A 15,141-nucleotide genomic window follows, 5' to 3' on the forward strand; every position below is an offset into this window, starting at 1 on the left:
ATCGTTGGGTAGTGACACTGAAGAGACACGGAAAGGGCTCTGAGATGACTGGCTTTCTGGGTTCGGTTTTCAATTAAGAGGAAAAGATAAGGTCCTCAAAAACAGCAAGGTGAAGTTTTACAAAATACACATACTTCCTCAATCTTATTTTTTGTCTGGAGCTACAGGATCTGTCAGGGGAAGGAATGATTGTGCCCAGCTTGCAGGTGAGGGGCCCGAGAGACACCAGGGTTTCCACACCTGTAACCTAGGAGAGGCTCCTCCCACCTGGAGCCTTCCCTTGGCCCCGCCACACCCCCCGCTCAGGCCTAACTGGCCTTCTGAGCTTGTGAGGTCAGGGCTGCAGGGTGTGGAGTGACAAATGCCACAGCTGTGTTCTAGGTGTTTTTTCTAGTTCCCTAACATGGCATTAATTCTCAGGGAAAGGATCTTGTGCCATCCTGGAAAGAGCTGCCCTTGGGGCCCAGGCCTCAGGGTCCCTTTCTGTGAAACAAGAGGCAGAGTCACTCCCTTGGTTTTACATGAAGCAGAGAAAGCAGACATGAGGATTGCTGCCCTTAAACTAAAAAGGTTTATTGAGGTTTTGAAAGGAGGAGGCATTTTTCCCTGAGTGGCTTTTCTGACTCAAGGTCCCACTGGGCCTCTGCCCTTCCCATGAGACAGTCATGCCGCCCAATCAGGGACCTGGAGCAGAGGAGGCATTCAGGGCACCCGAGAGATACCACTGCTCCCCTGCCCGCCCCCTCCACTGCTCCAATGCCCGCCCCCTCGGCAGAACTGACGCACTTTGTCCACAGGAAATGCCCACTGATAGCCAGTGGGTGGCTGTGGCCTCCTCTCTTCCTCAGTGAACTGAGACCCGAAGAAAGGAGTGCCAGGGCTCCCCAAGTGCCTGCTGAAGTTAGAACATGTAATGCTTAGAAGAGACAAGCTAGACAAAATCTACCCTGGAACGTAGAATATTAAATATGGCTCCACCTATATATATATAAATTAATTACACAAGCTTATTGATCACACACAAAAAATCCCAGCCACTGACATTAGTAAGCAATTTGGGATCCAAATCCAAAGCAAAAAGGACACGAATGCCAGTATTGTACGGCGTTTTAGATGTGGGGATGGGGTGCCACTTGCCCTAAGTGCTGGGCATTCAGTTACGGCAGGGGCTGCAGTGCCCTCGGCGCCAAGCTCCTGCCCAGCTCCCGGGAAGCTGGTTCCACGTGTAACTTGCTGGTCCCGCGTGGCCAGAGGGATGGGCCGTGGGGCATGTAGGTGCACCTCCCGTGAGTAGCGTGGTGGGTCCAGAAGTCCAGCTGCTCTGGAGAAGTGATGGTGGGAGACGGTAATATTCCTGTGAGCTTTGGGTTCCTTGGCTCCTTCGGTGAAGATGAAAATGGTTGGCTAAAAGGAAAAGGTGTGCTTTGGCTAGCACTTGGTTCCCTTGGCACGGGAGTGACTGGTTTTGAGAGGAGAGGGACGCACAGTGATGGTCAGCATTCAGCTGCCCTCCCGGGGCTGAGGAGAGAGCCACCCATCAAGCTGAGTCGCTTCCAAGAGCTTCCACTTTTCTCTGAAATCCTGACTGTGCTCTTTGGTCCTGGCCAAGGTCTTCAGGTCCATCTCCAGCCCGACTTCCCGACTCCGGGCACAGGTGCCCGCCCCCTGATGGGCCTCTCCAATAAACAGGCCCAGAAATAAACTGGCCTTGCCCACAAAACCCGCTCTGCCTATAGCCTCCCAGATCTTAGGCAAAACCCTGCAATCCCCTTCAATGCCTCTCCCTCGCACCCACACACAGGGCACCCACACCAAGGGCACCAGCAAGTCCTATTGACTCCGCAAAACATTCCGTACCTACCTCTCCCACTGCCTCCCTGGGCCAAGGTGGCACCTTTTTTCTGGACTCTTAACTCACTTGCCTCCCTGTTCCCACCGCCGTCCCCCTGTATAGCCGTCTCGTGGTTTCCTCAGGGGCTTGATTCCAGGATGGCACCCCCAACTCCACCAGATGCCCACCCCGGAGGATGCTAAAGCTCCGTATGTAAGTGGTGTGTTTGCAGGCTGTGCCTACACATCATTTGCATGGATTCAGTGTACTGCTCTGTGCGGCAAATTCAGGTTTTGCTTTTTGGAACTTTCTGAGATTCACACCCCTCCCCCCCCCAATATTTTCCATCTGAGGTTGGTTGAATCCCTGGATTCAGAGGGCTGACTGTATTCATTACTCAGTAGCCAGAGATCCTTTAGAAATATTAAGTCACTCTTGTGTTTCAAACCTTCCCATGTTCCCTCTTCCCACCCCCAAAGCTCACAAAGAACCCAGGGGCTGGCCCTACCTGATTGGCCTCCTCCTTCTTCCTCCACGTCCACACTCCCCCGTCACCCCGCCTCCCGCTGCTGTCAGAGCCTCTGAGCATGCCTCTGCTAGTCCCTCTGCTGGGTGTCCCTCCCCAGAGGGGTAAGGAGGGCTCCAAAAGGCTTCCCTGGCCTCCCTACTGAACTGCCCACCTTACTGCCTGTCTCTTCCCTGCCGGGTTTGCCTCCACAGGACTTATCACCACGTAGACTTCCTCTCTTTCTCTTATCTCACGGGATCTGCTGTGTCTCTCCCACCACCACGGCAGGCATCTTGTGCATTGTGTTTACTACCGTGTCCCCAGCACCAAAGGCAGGCCTTGCCTCTGGCAGGTGTGGTAAATACTAAGTGAATGAGTGAACAGTGGGCCTTGGGCTCAAACTTCTGTGGCAGGCTCCGGACCAGCCCAGGCCCGCCCCCCACTGAGAGGACTGTGGGGTGGATCCTGCCCCCCGCGCCCCCAACACACACTTATTCTAAGTGTGACCTTGGGCAGATGGCTTAGTGCCAGCCAGATGCCTTTGAGGTGGCAAGTGATGGTGTGTGTGTGAGCACTTGACTCCATGCTGGCCGGCAAAGTGGCTGCTTAACACAGTTCAGCCACTACTGCTGTCAGCACCATCATCCCTCAGACCTGCCCTTTGCCCCCGAGTCCAACCCTGGCCAAGCCCTGCTGGGCTCATGCTTTAAGTGCAGTGTGTTGTCTAAGACACAGGTCCTACTGGCTCCATTTTGCAAGTGAGGAAACAGATCTGGGGAGGCTGCAGAGACCCACCCAGAGCCCACTTCACCCAACACCTCACCAACTTCCCTGCCTGACAACCTCATGCTTGCCATGAATCTGTCACCTCACCAAGCCTGCCTTGGGAGTTGGGGGCAGGGACTGCTTACGAGGCCCAACACCCTGCAGATCCACCCCATTTCAGCACCCATGGGTGCTATCCCTTGGCCCTCACCACGGCTCCTCCAGCCCAAGCTTCCACCTTTTCCCAGGGGATGGGGCCCCTGGCCAGTGAGACCACCACCCTGCACCAAAGCAGCTGTACCTTCTCCCAGGTCTGCCCTAGGCTTCCGTGGCTGCCACGTCCCCATTTACATAATCGGGCTCTCCATCGTCGTCATCGGGGCTTCCCGCAGGGGAGAGAGGTGCTTCTCTCAGGACTTGCCCTGTGGACCAGCAGGCAAACTGTCAGTGGTTCACATGGACACACCCAGACCTGTTCCTGGAGCCAGAACGCCCACCCAGGGCTGGAGCCCCAGAGGCCACACACAGCCTGAAGGAAAAGGCTGCCCTGCACGGAGTGTCTATCCCAGTTCTGGGATTTGCCAGATTTTTATTTGTCTGCCCGGGAAGCAGAGTCAGTGGGGCTCCATCCACGCAGGTGACGGCAGCCTGCACAGGAGGCCCCGACCTCAGGAGGCCATGGTTCAAGGCCTGTGCAGCCGCTGATGTGCTGCAGCCTTCAGCTTCACTGTGAAATTAGCTGACCTGCTGCAGGGGAGTCCACCCAAGCCTGGCTCTGCCAGGCCAGACCCCCCTGACTCCCACTACCCTTCCCCCCAGCCTCCCTGGCCAGACCCCCCTGACTCCCACTACCCTTCCCCCCAGCCTCCCTGGCCAGGACCCCCTGACTCCCACTACCCTTCCCCCCAGCCTCCCTGGCCAGGACCCCCTGAGCCCACTGAAGTTGTCCACTCAGGAGCCCCTGCTCTCTGGCCACATACCTACAACCCTTCTGGACTCCTGCCACTTCTGGATGGAAGCAGAGTTCTGATAATCCTCATCGCCTGCAGAAGGAGAACCAGGGAGAGAGCCTGCAGGGAGGAAGGGGAAGCCACCATGACTAGTCCTCAGGTCATCGAGGTGCCACGGCCCCTCCAGAGAGGCATCTTGTGCCCTTGTGTGGGCAGCCCCTCAGGTTGGAAGGGCTCCCCAAAGAGCATTCCCACTGAGGCTGAGGATGATGGAGCCTCCTCCCAGGACAGGAGGCAGTGCTTGACCCAAAGGCATTGGAGGTGTTGGTGAACTTTTGGGCTTCAAGGAGGGCTATGCCTCTGTGGGGACTTTAGATCTCACCAGTCCCTCCCCAGCTCCAGGCTGGTAGCCTCACCTGAGTCGGGCTCTTTCTGCTTGCAGATGAGCACATTCTCATAGGAATTAGCATCCTCGTCATCTGTTGGGGAGAGGGGAGAGGGGAGAAGGGAGAGGAGAGAGGAGAGGGGAGAGGAGAGGGGAGAGGGGAGAGGGGAGATGGGAGAGGGCAGAGGGGAGAGGGGAGAGGGCAGAGGGCAGAGGGCAGAGGGCTTTGTTATGGTGGGCCCTGTTCATCAAGCCTGGCTCTTCCTCTCTCCTTATGTCCCGCCCTCCTATAGCAGATGACCTATCCTGCTAAGGCCCCAGTCCTCTGGGTCCCCCAGGGCCTCGAACAATTTCCTGGACAAGCTTCTTAATGGGCACTGGCCTGTCTCAGCAGCTGCCACTCTGAGCTCCTTCTCTGTCCTCCAAGGTTACCCCTGAATGCACTGGGAAGGGGAGGTCAGGGGATGGGGCTGCATTCAGGCCCAGGATGGATATTTGAATGGAGGGAGGCCCATCTCTATCAGGCAGTGAGAACCACTCGGGGCCCAGGAGAGACAGCCAGGTCGAAGCTTACCTGGAAGCAGACCCTTCAGTTCAGTGGGTCTTTGTCCAGGGGCTTAGGCTGGGTGTGGCATGCTCCCCCTCCCCCCCACTCCAACTGGAAGCCGAGCTCCAACAACTCACCCATCATCCATTTACATCAGGGGCTCTGAGAAACAAGGGCCCCACCCCAATTTGGAAGCTGCAGGGGGAAAGAAGAAGACCCACTCCCTGCCCTACGGTGCCTCACTCCCCACCCCAGCATGGCCCGGGCAGGAGCACTGCCTACCCTCAGTCCTCAGTTTCTCTTTCTGTAAAGCAAAGGTGTTGAGGGCCTAGAGTTCCAGCATCCATCAGTAAGTCTGCCCCATCCTGGGCCTTCCTCTGAGGTCCCATATGTGCCCAGCCCTGAATGGGACCTGGATGACGAGGGACCCAGCAATCCTTCTCTTGCTTGCTCACCCCTGTGGCCCACCCCTGACTCCCACACATATCTTCTCTCCTCTGCACCTAGGCTCCTGCCCGAGGTGCCAGCTCCTTCATCTGCCCCTCACTCCCCAATCCATCCAAACCAAGGCTCAGGCTCCTCCTCCGAGTCCTCCCAAATGCCTCTGGTCCCACCAGTGAAGCTGATCTCCATGCTTCTCCCTATGCCCCTCCTTCCTCTCTGCCTCACCTTCCTGCTGCTTCTGGGACCACTCCCAGTTGTAACACTCCATGATGATGGGGTCTCTGGCAAGAAAACACAAACACAACACCAGTTGCTGGGCAGGCCCGTTGGGCGGGGTGGGGGAGCTTCATGGGAGAGGGGTGCAGTGAGGCAAGGACCTCTCCTGCCATCACTCCCCCAGGGGTCCATGGGGGCTGGGCCAGGGTCTCCCCCCTCTCCCCATCCCGCTTCCCTGGACCCCTGAGCCATCCTGGGGCTGAGGGGGAGACAGTCTGGCAATAGCCACCTTGCCATGTGACCCTAAACAAGTCTCTACCTGTCCTGGGCCTCAGTTTGCCCATCTGTGAGATGAGATATCTGAGGGCCCTTCCTCTCAGGGACTCCAGGTGCCCCTGTGACTTGTATCTGACTGGATGATGCAGGATGATCCCTCCACACAGGCCCTTCTCAGAGTAGGACCATGTCCCTGCCACTGTCCCCATACCCACGGAGCCACCTGAAGAGAAACAATGCTACCGAGCGCCTGCCTGCACCTGGGCTGGCAGGTTCTAGGGCAGGAGGCCTTCCTGAATAAGGAAGTTCAGGGCAGGGCTGGGAGAAGGCCACTCACATGTAGGCTGCATCTGATCCGTGTCTGCTTCCTGCAGGAGGAGGCGGAATTAGGCCCAAGCTCCTGGAGATGGCCCCCACTGCAGCCCCCAATCCCCAGAGCCCACCTACCTTTGCTGAAGTTCTGGTACCTTGGTGATGCAGAATCTGGAAGGAAAGCCAAGGGTTTCTTACCTTCACACCTTTGCACCTGCTCTTTCCCTTCCCCCACTAGGCCAATCCCATCAGGCCTCCCAGCCTGGTGTATATGTCTCCTGCAAAGCCCTTCCTGTCAGGCCTGGCTCCCCTGCCTCCCCTCCCCAACACCTCCCCTGCACGTCTGCACAGTACCTGTCCCACCAGGTACTCACCTGTCCCAGTCCCACCTCACCCCTGCCCTACTTCTGTGTATGAAGCTTACTCACCCTCGAGGCTGGGGGAGAACTGCAGCAGCTTATCCTTCCTGCAGGGGAGGGGGAGGTAGGGGCTGAGGAGGAGCCATGGGGGGTGGAGGTGGGAGGGGAATGGCTCTAGGGTTTTGGGGGATTTGAAGGCCACAGCCCTCCAGCCTCCTGGAGGGAGGGAGGCCCATCTCTATCAGGCACTGGAACTCTGAGGTCTGAAGAGGAAGTAAGGTCTTGGCCTGGGCTCAGTCAAGTGGGGACCCCAGGGTCCTCCTCATCACTTCCTGTGGGGGCTGTGACCGCTCTGGGTCCAGGACAAGGGGCTCATTCCTACCTTGTTGGTGCTGTGTCCATCAGGGGCCTGGCCACTGCAAAGGACGAGGAGGTGTTAGCTGGACCCCAATGCCAGCTTGCCAGTGTCGCTCCCTCACCCCTTCACCCTACCAGATTAGGCATGGCCACTACTTCAGGGTAAAGGGTCTTTGATATGAACCTCCCCAATCCTGAGCCCAGCCCCTGAACCCTTCTGTTTGGGACTCACAGGAATAGGTCCGGGCCACTGCAAAGTTCTGTTGATTCTCTTGCCTGCGAACACATGGGACTGTTTTGAGCTAGGGCCTGGCCTCCACAGCCCAAGGGACAGAGAGACAGGAGAGATGGTCAGAGGGGAACAAGGAACAAAGAGGAGGCACATAGTAGGGCAAGAGTGAGGAGAAGGAGCTGCCTGCCACCCCTCCAGGTCTCAGAGCCAGAGCCCGCCCCTGATGCCCTCATTTTCTGGACTGCTCCCTGACCCTGCCCACTGGGTGCCCACCCTTTTCACATGGCCCTAGCCTGGAGTCAGCTGCCAGAAAGACCCATTTCTCAACATGGGGTACCCAGGAAACCCCAGAGATGGCCAGGAGGGTCTGTGGGCAGGTATCCAGTCACTGTCCAGTGTCCCTTCTTCCTTTGAAGCACAACCCTGACTTTTGTTTAGCCAGCAGCACGCCCATCTAAAAGCCTGTATACCGCAGCCTCCCTTGCACCTACATGTGGCCACGTGATAAAGCTCTGGTCAATGAAATGCAAGCCAAGGTTGTTGGGAGTTCCAGGAAAGCTCCTTAAAGGAGTCACTGACAGCTGGGGTACAGCCTTTTTGTCCTTCTCCTTCATTGTTACTACGACCTGGAATGCAGAGATAAGGGCTGAAGCCCTCGCTGCCATTTTGGACCATGAAGTGCCCTTGAGAATGGAAGCCACCACTAAGGATGGTGAACAGATTAGCTAATCATTAAAGCATTTTGGGCATCTCCCCTGGATTAATATGGGTACCTGGTCCAGCCTTCTAGGAGCTCCTGGGGAGGGAGAGGTAGGGGAGCAGGGTGACGTGATTTAGGATGGATGCTCTGTCTAAATCCACAGGAGAGAACCAGGCATGGCTTCCCGGAGGAAGTGATGCAGGAGCTGGGCCTGGCACACATAGGCTGGCAGGACTGAACCCCAGTGAGGTGGGGAGAACCCAAGCCTCTCCTCCTACCTCCTCCCACCAGGGCCCCATTTCCCCACCCACTACATGAGGAGGTTGAGTCTACAGTTCTAAGATCAACCAGGGGCCTTGAGTGGGCAGGGGCTGGAAGGGGAGAGCAGAGGAAAGATTCTGAGGAGGCCTGCCTGGGGCAGGAGAGGAAGGGCACCCAGGAGCCCAGCCCATTGCTGTGGAGGTTGTGGGCCAGTCTTCTAGACAGCCAAGTGGCCACAGATGCCTGGAGAGACCCAGTCCTGCCCGGGGTGGGCCTGGATGGGGAAATTCTATTTTCAAATCTCATTGTGGTTTTTCAGTTGCAAAAGGAAATGAGAAAGGGCGTGTGTGCCCATTTGTGCCTGAGTAGCCACCCGAATGTGCATACAGTGCTGCATGTGTGAGAAGTGCACGCATGAGCAAGTGTGCAGGGAGTGTGTGGGTGTGTGTAGGCGTTCACACGCAGGCCCTTCATCAAGTCACCCTCCTACTCAATGTAAGGATGCCAATGGCCGCTGCCCCCTGCCTGGGGCTGTCCTAGCGTGGTCCCTGGTTTGCAATGTCTGGCACAGCTGACCCTCCCAGCACTCACAGAGCGGCCCACCTGCCCTCAAAGTGCCTGGAGCTCCATCACCCAGCCCCACCACTCCGCTGGGTTCACTGACCCTATTGCATCTCTGCCCCACCTCCCTCCTTCCTGCTGCACATGAGCCCCTGCTTCCAGCTCTTCTGTGGGCCCCTTGGTCCTTAGAACGAAGGCCAAGGCCTCTCCCTCATCCAGCTCATCTCCCCCGAGACACATGGTACCTGCCATCTCATCCCTGCAAGACAGTGTCCACTCGGTCCTATGTCAGCGACTGCCCACACTGTTCTCTCTCCCTCTAGAATATCCCCTTTTGCCTCTTTTTCTCTTAAAATCTTTCCCACCTCCTCCATCAGGCCTTCCTTAACCCCCCCAGGGACATGCCCACATCCTCCCTGGCTCCTTTAGCATTTTCCAAGGAAGACACAGCTCACACTTTGCTCTGTGCCCAGTGTCTGCCCCACACCCCCAGCCCCTCATTGCACCAAGAGGCCGAATTCCTCTGTGGACACCCGCCCCCACCCGCACAGCAGGTGCCCTGGGCTGGGTTCACAGGGAGGCTCTCTGCAGATGCTCTCGGGCCAGCGGGCCAGTGGGAACGTGACAGCCCCGTCTCCTGAAGCCCTTGCTGCCTGGGCTGGGGCAGGGCCCGGGCAGCCCCTGGGTGCCCCCTCTCCTTCCCTGACTGCTCGCGACCCACTGGAGCGCAGCCTGGAGGAGGTGGAGTAAAGGGGCGAGGCACAGCACGCAGGATGCCTGAGGGGATGCCCACAGCCCAGGCACACAGTCACTGGGCCAGGGACTGAGGCACTCACAGGTTCCTCTGCTCATAAATTTTCTCGGGTCGCTTCGCACCTGCAAAAACGGGACCAGATTAGCAAGTGTCCAGAGCCAGGGTGGAACTGACACCCAAGGCCCCCTCATCCTGTCTGCCTGTGCCCTGTCCTAGGACAGGACACGGGGGCCCGCCGACCACTGAGGGCCACCTGACATTGACATGGTGTTTCTTGCGTAGGGAAGGCGGATGCCCCAGGCAGCCAGCCCAGCCTTTCCTCCCTTGCCCAGAGCAAACCCCCGCCCCAGACATACCCCTTGACCCAGCACTGTGTTCAGGTGCAGCTTGGGGCCAGCCCTTGGGGGAGTCACCCCCGTCTTGTGAGGCTTATCTGACTGCCCCTCCCAAACACAGCCAGGTCTGGCCTGTGAGAGTTTGGGGGTATACCGTCTTCTCCTCCACTGTGCCCATGAGTTCCCCTCCCCAGCCCCTCCCTGTCATAGTCCCGCCTTTACCTGAGCGGGAGCAGCGTACACACAGGCTGGCCACCGCCCCCAGCAGCAGCAGGAGGGCCACCCCGGGCCACAGCAGCTCCGTCTCTGCGCTCATATCGGCTCCTGTGCACTTTTCCTGCAACGCTACAACGTGAACCGGGTGGGAGGGCTAGAGGCTACCCCTTCAGGAGCCCGCCTAGCCCCACACTCTCAGGCCTCTTACCCCCACGGGCCCCTGACAGCCTCACAGCTGAGTCCAGGCTGAGGAGCACCCTTCCCACCCTGCTGGAGGGCCAGGGCAGGACCACACCTATTCCTCCATCTGACCCCAGACCTGTACTCGTGACCCCCCAAGGCCAGCATCAACACGTGTTAAGTGCTGGAAGGTTCTGGGGACCCACCAGGCAGCACCATGTGCATGTACACACTCCTGCATACACCCTCACTTAATCCACACAATTGCCCTTTGAGGGAGGGGCTTGCTCTGTTTCACAGATAAAGAAACTGAGGCCAGACATCTCCCAATTGCTAAGTGGAAAGACAGGATTCAAGTTCCAGCATCCAGACCCTAACTCTGGCTTTGCCCACTGCATCTCCTCCCTCCTATAAATCCAGCTTTACTCCACAAGCTTGGAGTCTGTGGAGCCTTCTGCATGGGACCTCCCAGCAGCCCTCACCCAACCTTGGGCACTTCTCCATCCCATCCATGGCCGCCTGGGGAAGCTGGGAGCAGGATTTCCATTCATTAAAAATCCATGCACCCAGATTCCTCCTGCCCTGGGAGCTGGGAGGAGGGAGATCAGGGAAGGCTTCTTGAAGGAGGTGGGCTTAGGAGCTTGGAACAAGCGAGCTCAGAGGAACCTGGCGTATGGCACATGGTGGCTAGTGGTGGGATGTGGGGCTGGAGGAGAGAGGCTACAGGGCAAGGAGGCCCTGAATCCCTGCCTTCTGGCTGCTGTCTCAGTGGCTGGTCCTAGCCACAGCCTCAGGGCCACACTGATTATCTGGTCTTGGTGATCAAATCTACACACCAGGGTCTGGTGAAGGCAAGTTCAGCCCCCTTGAGGGGGTTTCCAAGGAGAATCATTGAAACTATAAAGGGACTCAGCCATCTCGAAATAGCCGGGTCACAGCTGAGGGCTGCAGGGGCTCTCTGAGGGGCTGGTGCCCCAGGTGGTACACGGAGCCCCCACACTGAGCACCCACTCTGTACACACCTGTGCATCCTGCATCAGGCACCTGGGAGGAGGGCTTTCCCCTCTTTACAGCTGGGGTGGGTGAGGCTTAGGGAGAAGATGGACTTTGTACTGCCCACCTCCTGCTTCGGGCTCCCCTGAGGCCTGTGTGCCCCCGGCTGTCCCCTCACTTCTTTGAGCTTTGAGCTTCCCGAATCTGGGGCAAAGTCAACAAGACATCTACATGCAGGGCAGAGCCTCATCAGGGTCCCGTCCCAAAGAAGCCACCTCTCCTTCCCCAGAACGTGGAGTTTCAAGGGAGTCAGTGGGAACACGGGAATTCCCAAATCTTATGACAGAGCAGCCTCCACGTGAGGAGAAAGACTGGCCCCTGTCACACACGATGCTGTTTGAGGGGATCTGCTCCCCCTCCTCTCAGAGGCTGGGCACTGTCCTCCTGGTCTGCACAGCTTGCCCTGCCTCCTGAGGCCACCCAGGGTGGACTCCCAAGTTCCCTCAGGCTGTTGGAAGTTGGGAACACCTGCCTTAGAGGGAGGACTCCTGGGGTCAAATCTTGTCTGTGCCTCAGCATCTCTTGGCCTCAGTTTTCTCATCTGTAAAATGGGGGTCAATCACATCCAGCCAGGCTCACGGCTGGGGCTTCCTGAAGAGAAATCCCCTGAGCCCTGACTGGTTTGGCTCAGTGGATAGAGTGTCAGCCTGGGGACTGAAGGGTCCCAGGTTCGATTCCGGTCAAGGGCATGTACCTTGATTGCGGGCACATCCCCAGTAGGGAGTGTGCAGGAGGCAGCTGGTTGATGTTTCTGACTATCCCGCCCCTTCCTCTCTGTAAAAAGTCAATAAAACATATTAATAAAATTAAAAAGAGAGAGAGAGAGAGAGAGAAACCCACTGAAGGTCTTATTCCTGGCTGGCTAGTTTGGACAGCTCTCTCAGGATCTGGATGCTCGACAACTTTGTCCTTTGGTTAGCACGGTGACTCTTTCTGTCCCGAAAGGAGATTTGGGCACAGACACATGGGGTGGGTCGCACACATGCCCGCTGCGAGAGCTGGGACATGAGTCCACCCCCGGCCACCCCCAGGGGCTGTTTAAGACTCCAGAAGTGAGTCCACACTCTTGACCTGGCACTTGGAGCCCTGGCATGACCTGCTGACCTCTGGGGAAGGGTGGCCCTCCACCCCAGAGGACCCTGACTATCGGAGAGCCTTTTGCTTCCTGAGGTGAAGCACACTCAGGGGTGGCCCTGGTCCATCTGCACCCCCTTGGCACTGGGGGAGGCTGGGGAGGGGAGCAGGAGAATGCAAATTCTGCCAGGAACAAAAATTGGATCCCAGTATCACAGGCCTTTGGTTGCCCCTTTGTTAAATGGGGGAAAGAATGACACTCTTCCTGTGGGTTTGTCACATGAGACCTGGCATCGAGATGATGCATGGAAGGTGCTGGGGCAGGTGGGGCACAGTTGGCCGTCACTGTCATGACTGCCCATCATCTGGCTCCGGGGCAGGGGCAGCTGCAGCCTGTTGGGGCGAGAGCTGCCTTTGGGCCTGCAGTGGACAGTATGGAGCAGGTCTCTCCAGAGCCTTCTCTGCCTGCTCCCCAGACAGGCAGGCCTGAGCCTCCCTCTCCTGCCTCACGTGGGCCTTGTGCTGGGCGCTGAGAGGGGCTGGGATCGGAAGAGAGCACGGGTCTTGCCCAGCCCCTCAGCTAGCTGTCACAGACACCCACAGCACCATGTGGAGACACCAGGCCCAGAGGGGAGTACTCTGTCCAAGCTCACACAGCTAGCTGGCCAGTCACGGAAGCAGGATCAAAGCCCGGGCACGCTGCCTATGAAGGCCACACTCCTTTACCTTTTTCTTTATTATATTTTTAAGAATCATGAAATATTTTTTAAAAGAGACTAATTTGAGTAAAACTCCTATGCCCTCAATCCTCCTCCCCACCGAATAAAACGGCCCTCTCTCGTCACTTTACACCCATGTTGAGAGCAGATGGGGTGGGTAGGGTGGAGGGAGAGAGGCTGGGCCCCAGGAGAGGCCCCAAGAAGCCACGCAGGGCTGGGTGGGGGAGGGAGGGCGGCTGTTACAGCCGGTGGCTCTGCAGGCCAAAATAGCACAAAGGGAAGTGGGCAGTTTTCATATGAACAAGGTTTGCAACAAGCTATGTGGGAAAGCCCTCAGTGCTGCGCTGTGTGGGCCTCAGCGTCTGAGCCTCCCGCCCAGAGAGGCCCTTGGAAATGATCCTGCCCATTCTCCCAGCACCTGTCATGCTGTAGATGGGGGAACGGAGGCCCACCAGGGCTGCAGGGCTGCAGGGGGTGGAGAGAGAGGCCCTGGTCTTTGCCCCCAAAAGGCTTTAACCACTGGGCTCTGCTCTGGGGTCTGTTTCGTTTTCCCAGATAACCTTGGCCTTCAGATGAGGCCATCCCAGGGGCTTCTAATGGAGGCTCTCAGTGCTCAGGTGACTGGTGCAGGGCCTGGGCTGCCCTTGTCCCAGGGTAGGAGGGGAGGACGGTGAAGGTCAGGGCCACCTGTTGACAGAGTTGGGCACAGGGAGCTCTCCAGGGCTTACATCTAAGGCCCCAGCAGAGAGAGCTGGCCGGCCGGACTGGGGACTGGGTGGGACAGCAGGGACAGATGCTTCCATCTGGCCTGGTCAGGACCTAGGCACGCTTGCCTTAGAGTCTCACCCATTCTCCCATGCGTAGCCCTGTGTCTGAGATATCACAGTTCCATTTTACAGATGAAGAAACCTAAGCTCATGGGCATGGACTGGGGGCCACTGTCCTGGCCCCTCACAGTCTCTGGAAGTGAGGGGACCACCCCAGAGGCCTCGTAGGACTGCAGACTGGGCAGGGAAAGGTGAGGGCAGGGAAGTGGCTGGAACCCCAGAACCAGGCTGCCTCTCTGAGTGCCGCAGGGTCCAGGGTGAGGGCTCCCTAATCAGGGGTACCAGGGCAGGAGTGGGGCCAAAGGAGGGGGTGTCAGGCATCCCGACATCTTCCCACTTCTCCCAGCAGGCCGCCAAGTGCTCAAGAGAGGCCACTCCAACCCCATGGGGTGTCGGAGGTCGGGGGCAGCCTCAGGACCCCTGCCCTCAGGGCCAGGCTCCAGGCACTCCTGGGAAAGGCTTACCTGAGAGTTGGGGGCTCTTCACTGCGGCCACCTCATCTTGAGCCCACACACCTGCAGGAGCTGACTCCAACACCACAGACACTTGCGGGCAGCAAGCAAGGCGGCCGGCTTCCTGTCAGCCACTGAATCATCCCTCACACATCCGCTGCCCTGCCGGACAGGCTCTGGTGTGAACACAGAGACACATGCACCAGAGAGAGTGGTAGAGAGAGAGAGAGAGAGAGAACAGAAAACCATGGACACACACTAAACACACATGTGTAAACACAAATCACACAGAGTAAGATACACAGAGGGGCAGGGAGGAAGAATGAAATGGAAGTGCACACAGGGACACACACACAGACAGCGAGAGTAGGAAGACACGGAGAAGCACGCACTAAAGAACACATATACACACTAACACCAAAACACGCACACACAACCTCAGAGACAGAATCGAGGAGAGAGACAGAGAAGAAGATAAACAGGCAGGAAGAGAATGAGAAAGAGAAGCACACGCACTACATACAGAGACACGGAGAGGGACAGAAAGAGACAGGCAGCGACTAAGCGTGAGATCAACCAATAGTTTCAGACTCAGAGGGAGAGGGAGACACAGGAAGACAGAGAGACACAGAGACAGAGGGACCGATAGTCAGAGACGCAGAGTGAGGGCCAGAGGCTGATACTCAGAGAGCAAGAGTCCCAAAAATGAGGTGTACAGTACACACACACACACACACACACACACACACACACATGCACACACACACACACACAGAACATGAGACAGGGGTGGACAGAGAAGACAGAACAAACGGCTGGAGACAAGG

General features: G+C 57.6%; 1 protein-coding gene across 2 annotated transcripts; it reads right to left on the reverse strand.

The window, feature by feature from the left end:
- Positions 1-550: 550 nt before the first annotated feature.
- LAT2 (linker for activation of T cells family member 2) lies at positions 551-14,431 on the reverse strand. 2 transcript variants are annotated; one of them, XM_080679121.1, is made up of 13 exons: positions 14,327-14,431; positions 10,016-10,138; positions 9,541-9,580; positions 7,183-7,226; positions 6,976-7,009; positions 6,663-6,700; positions 6,370-6,405; positions 6,260-6,290; positions 5,656-5,711; positions 4,471-4,533; positions 4,085-4,147; positions 3,406-3,526; positions 551-1,404 (listed from the first exon to the last, which is right to left on the reverse strand). In XM_080679121.1, exons 2-12 carry the CDS (start codon positions 10,107-10,109, stop codon positions 3,423-3,425), a joined length of 603 nt encoding a protein of 200 aa, XP_080535247.1. In that variant the 5' UTR covers positions 10,110-10,138; positions 14,327-14,431; the 3' UTR covers positions 551-1,404; positions 3,406-3,422. The 2 variants fall into 2 exon arrangements, with proteins under 2 accessions (XP_080535247.1, XP_080535246.1); XM_080679120.1 differs by having other exon boundaries at positions 4,085-4,174.
- Positions 14,432-15,141: the final 710 nt, after the last annotated feature.

This window comes from Plecotus auritus, assembly GCF_963455305.1.
Source record: "Plecotus auritus genome assembly, chromosome: 7".
Classification (NCBI taxonomy): Eukaryota; Metazoa; Chordata; class Mammalia; order Chiroptera; family Vespertilionidae; genus Plecotus; species Plecotus auritus.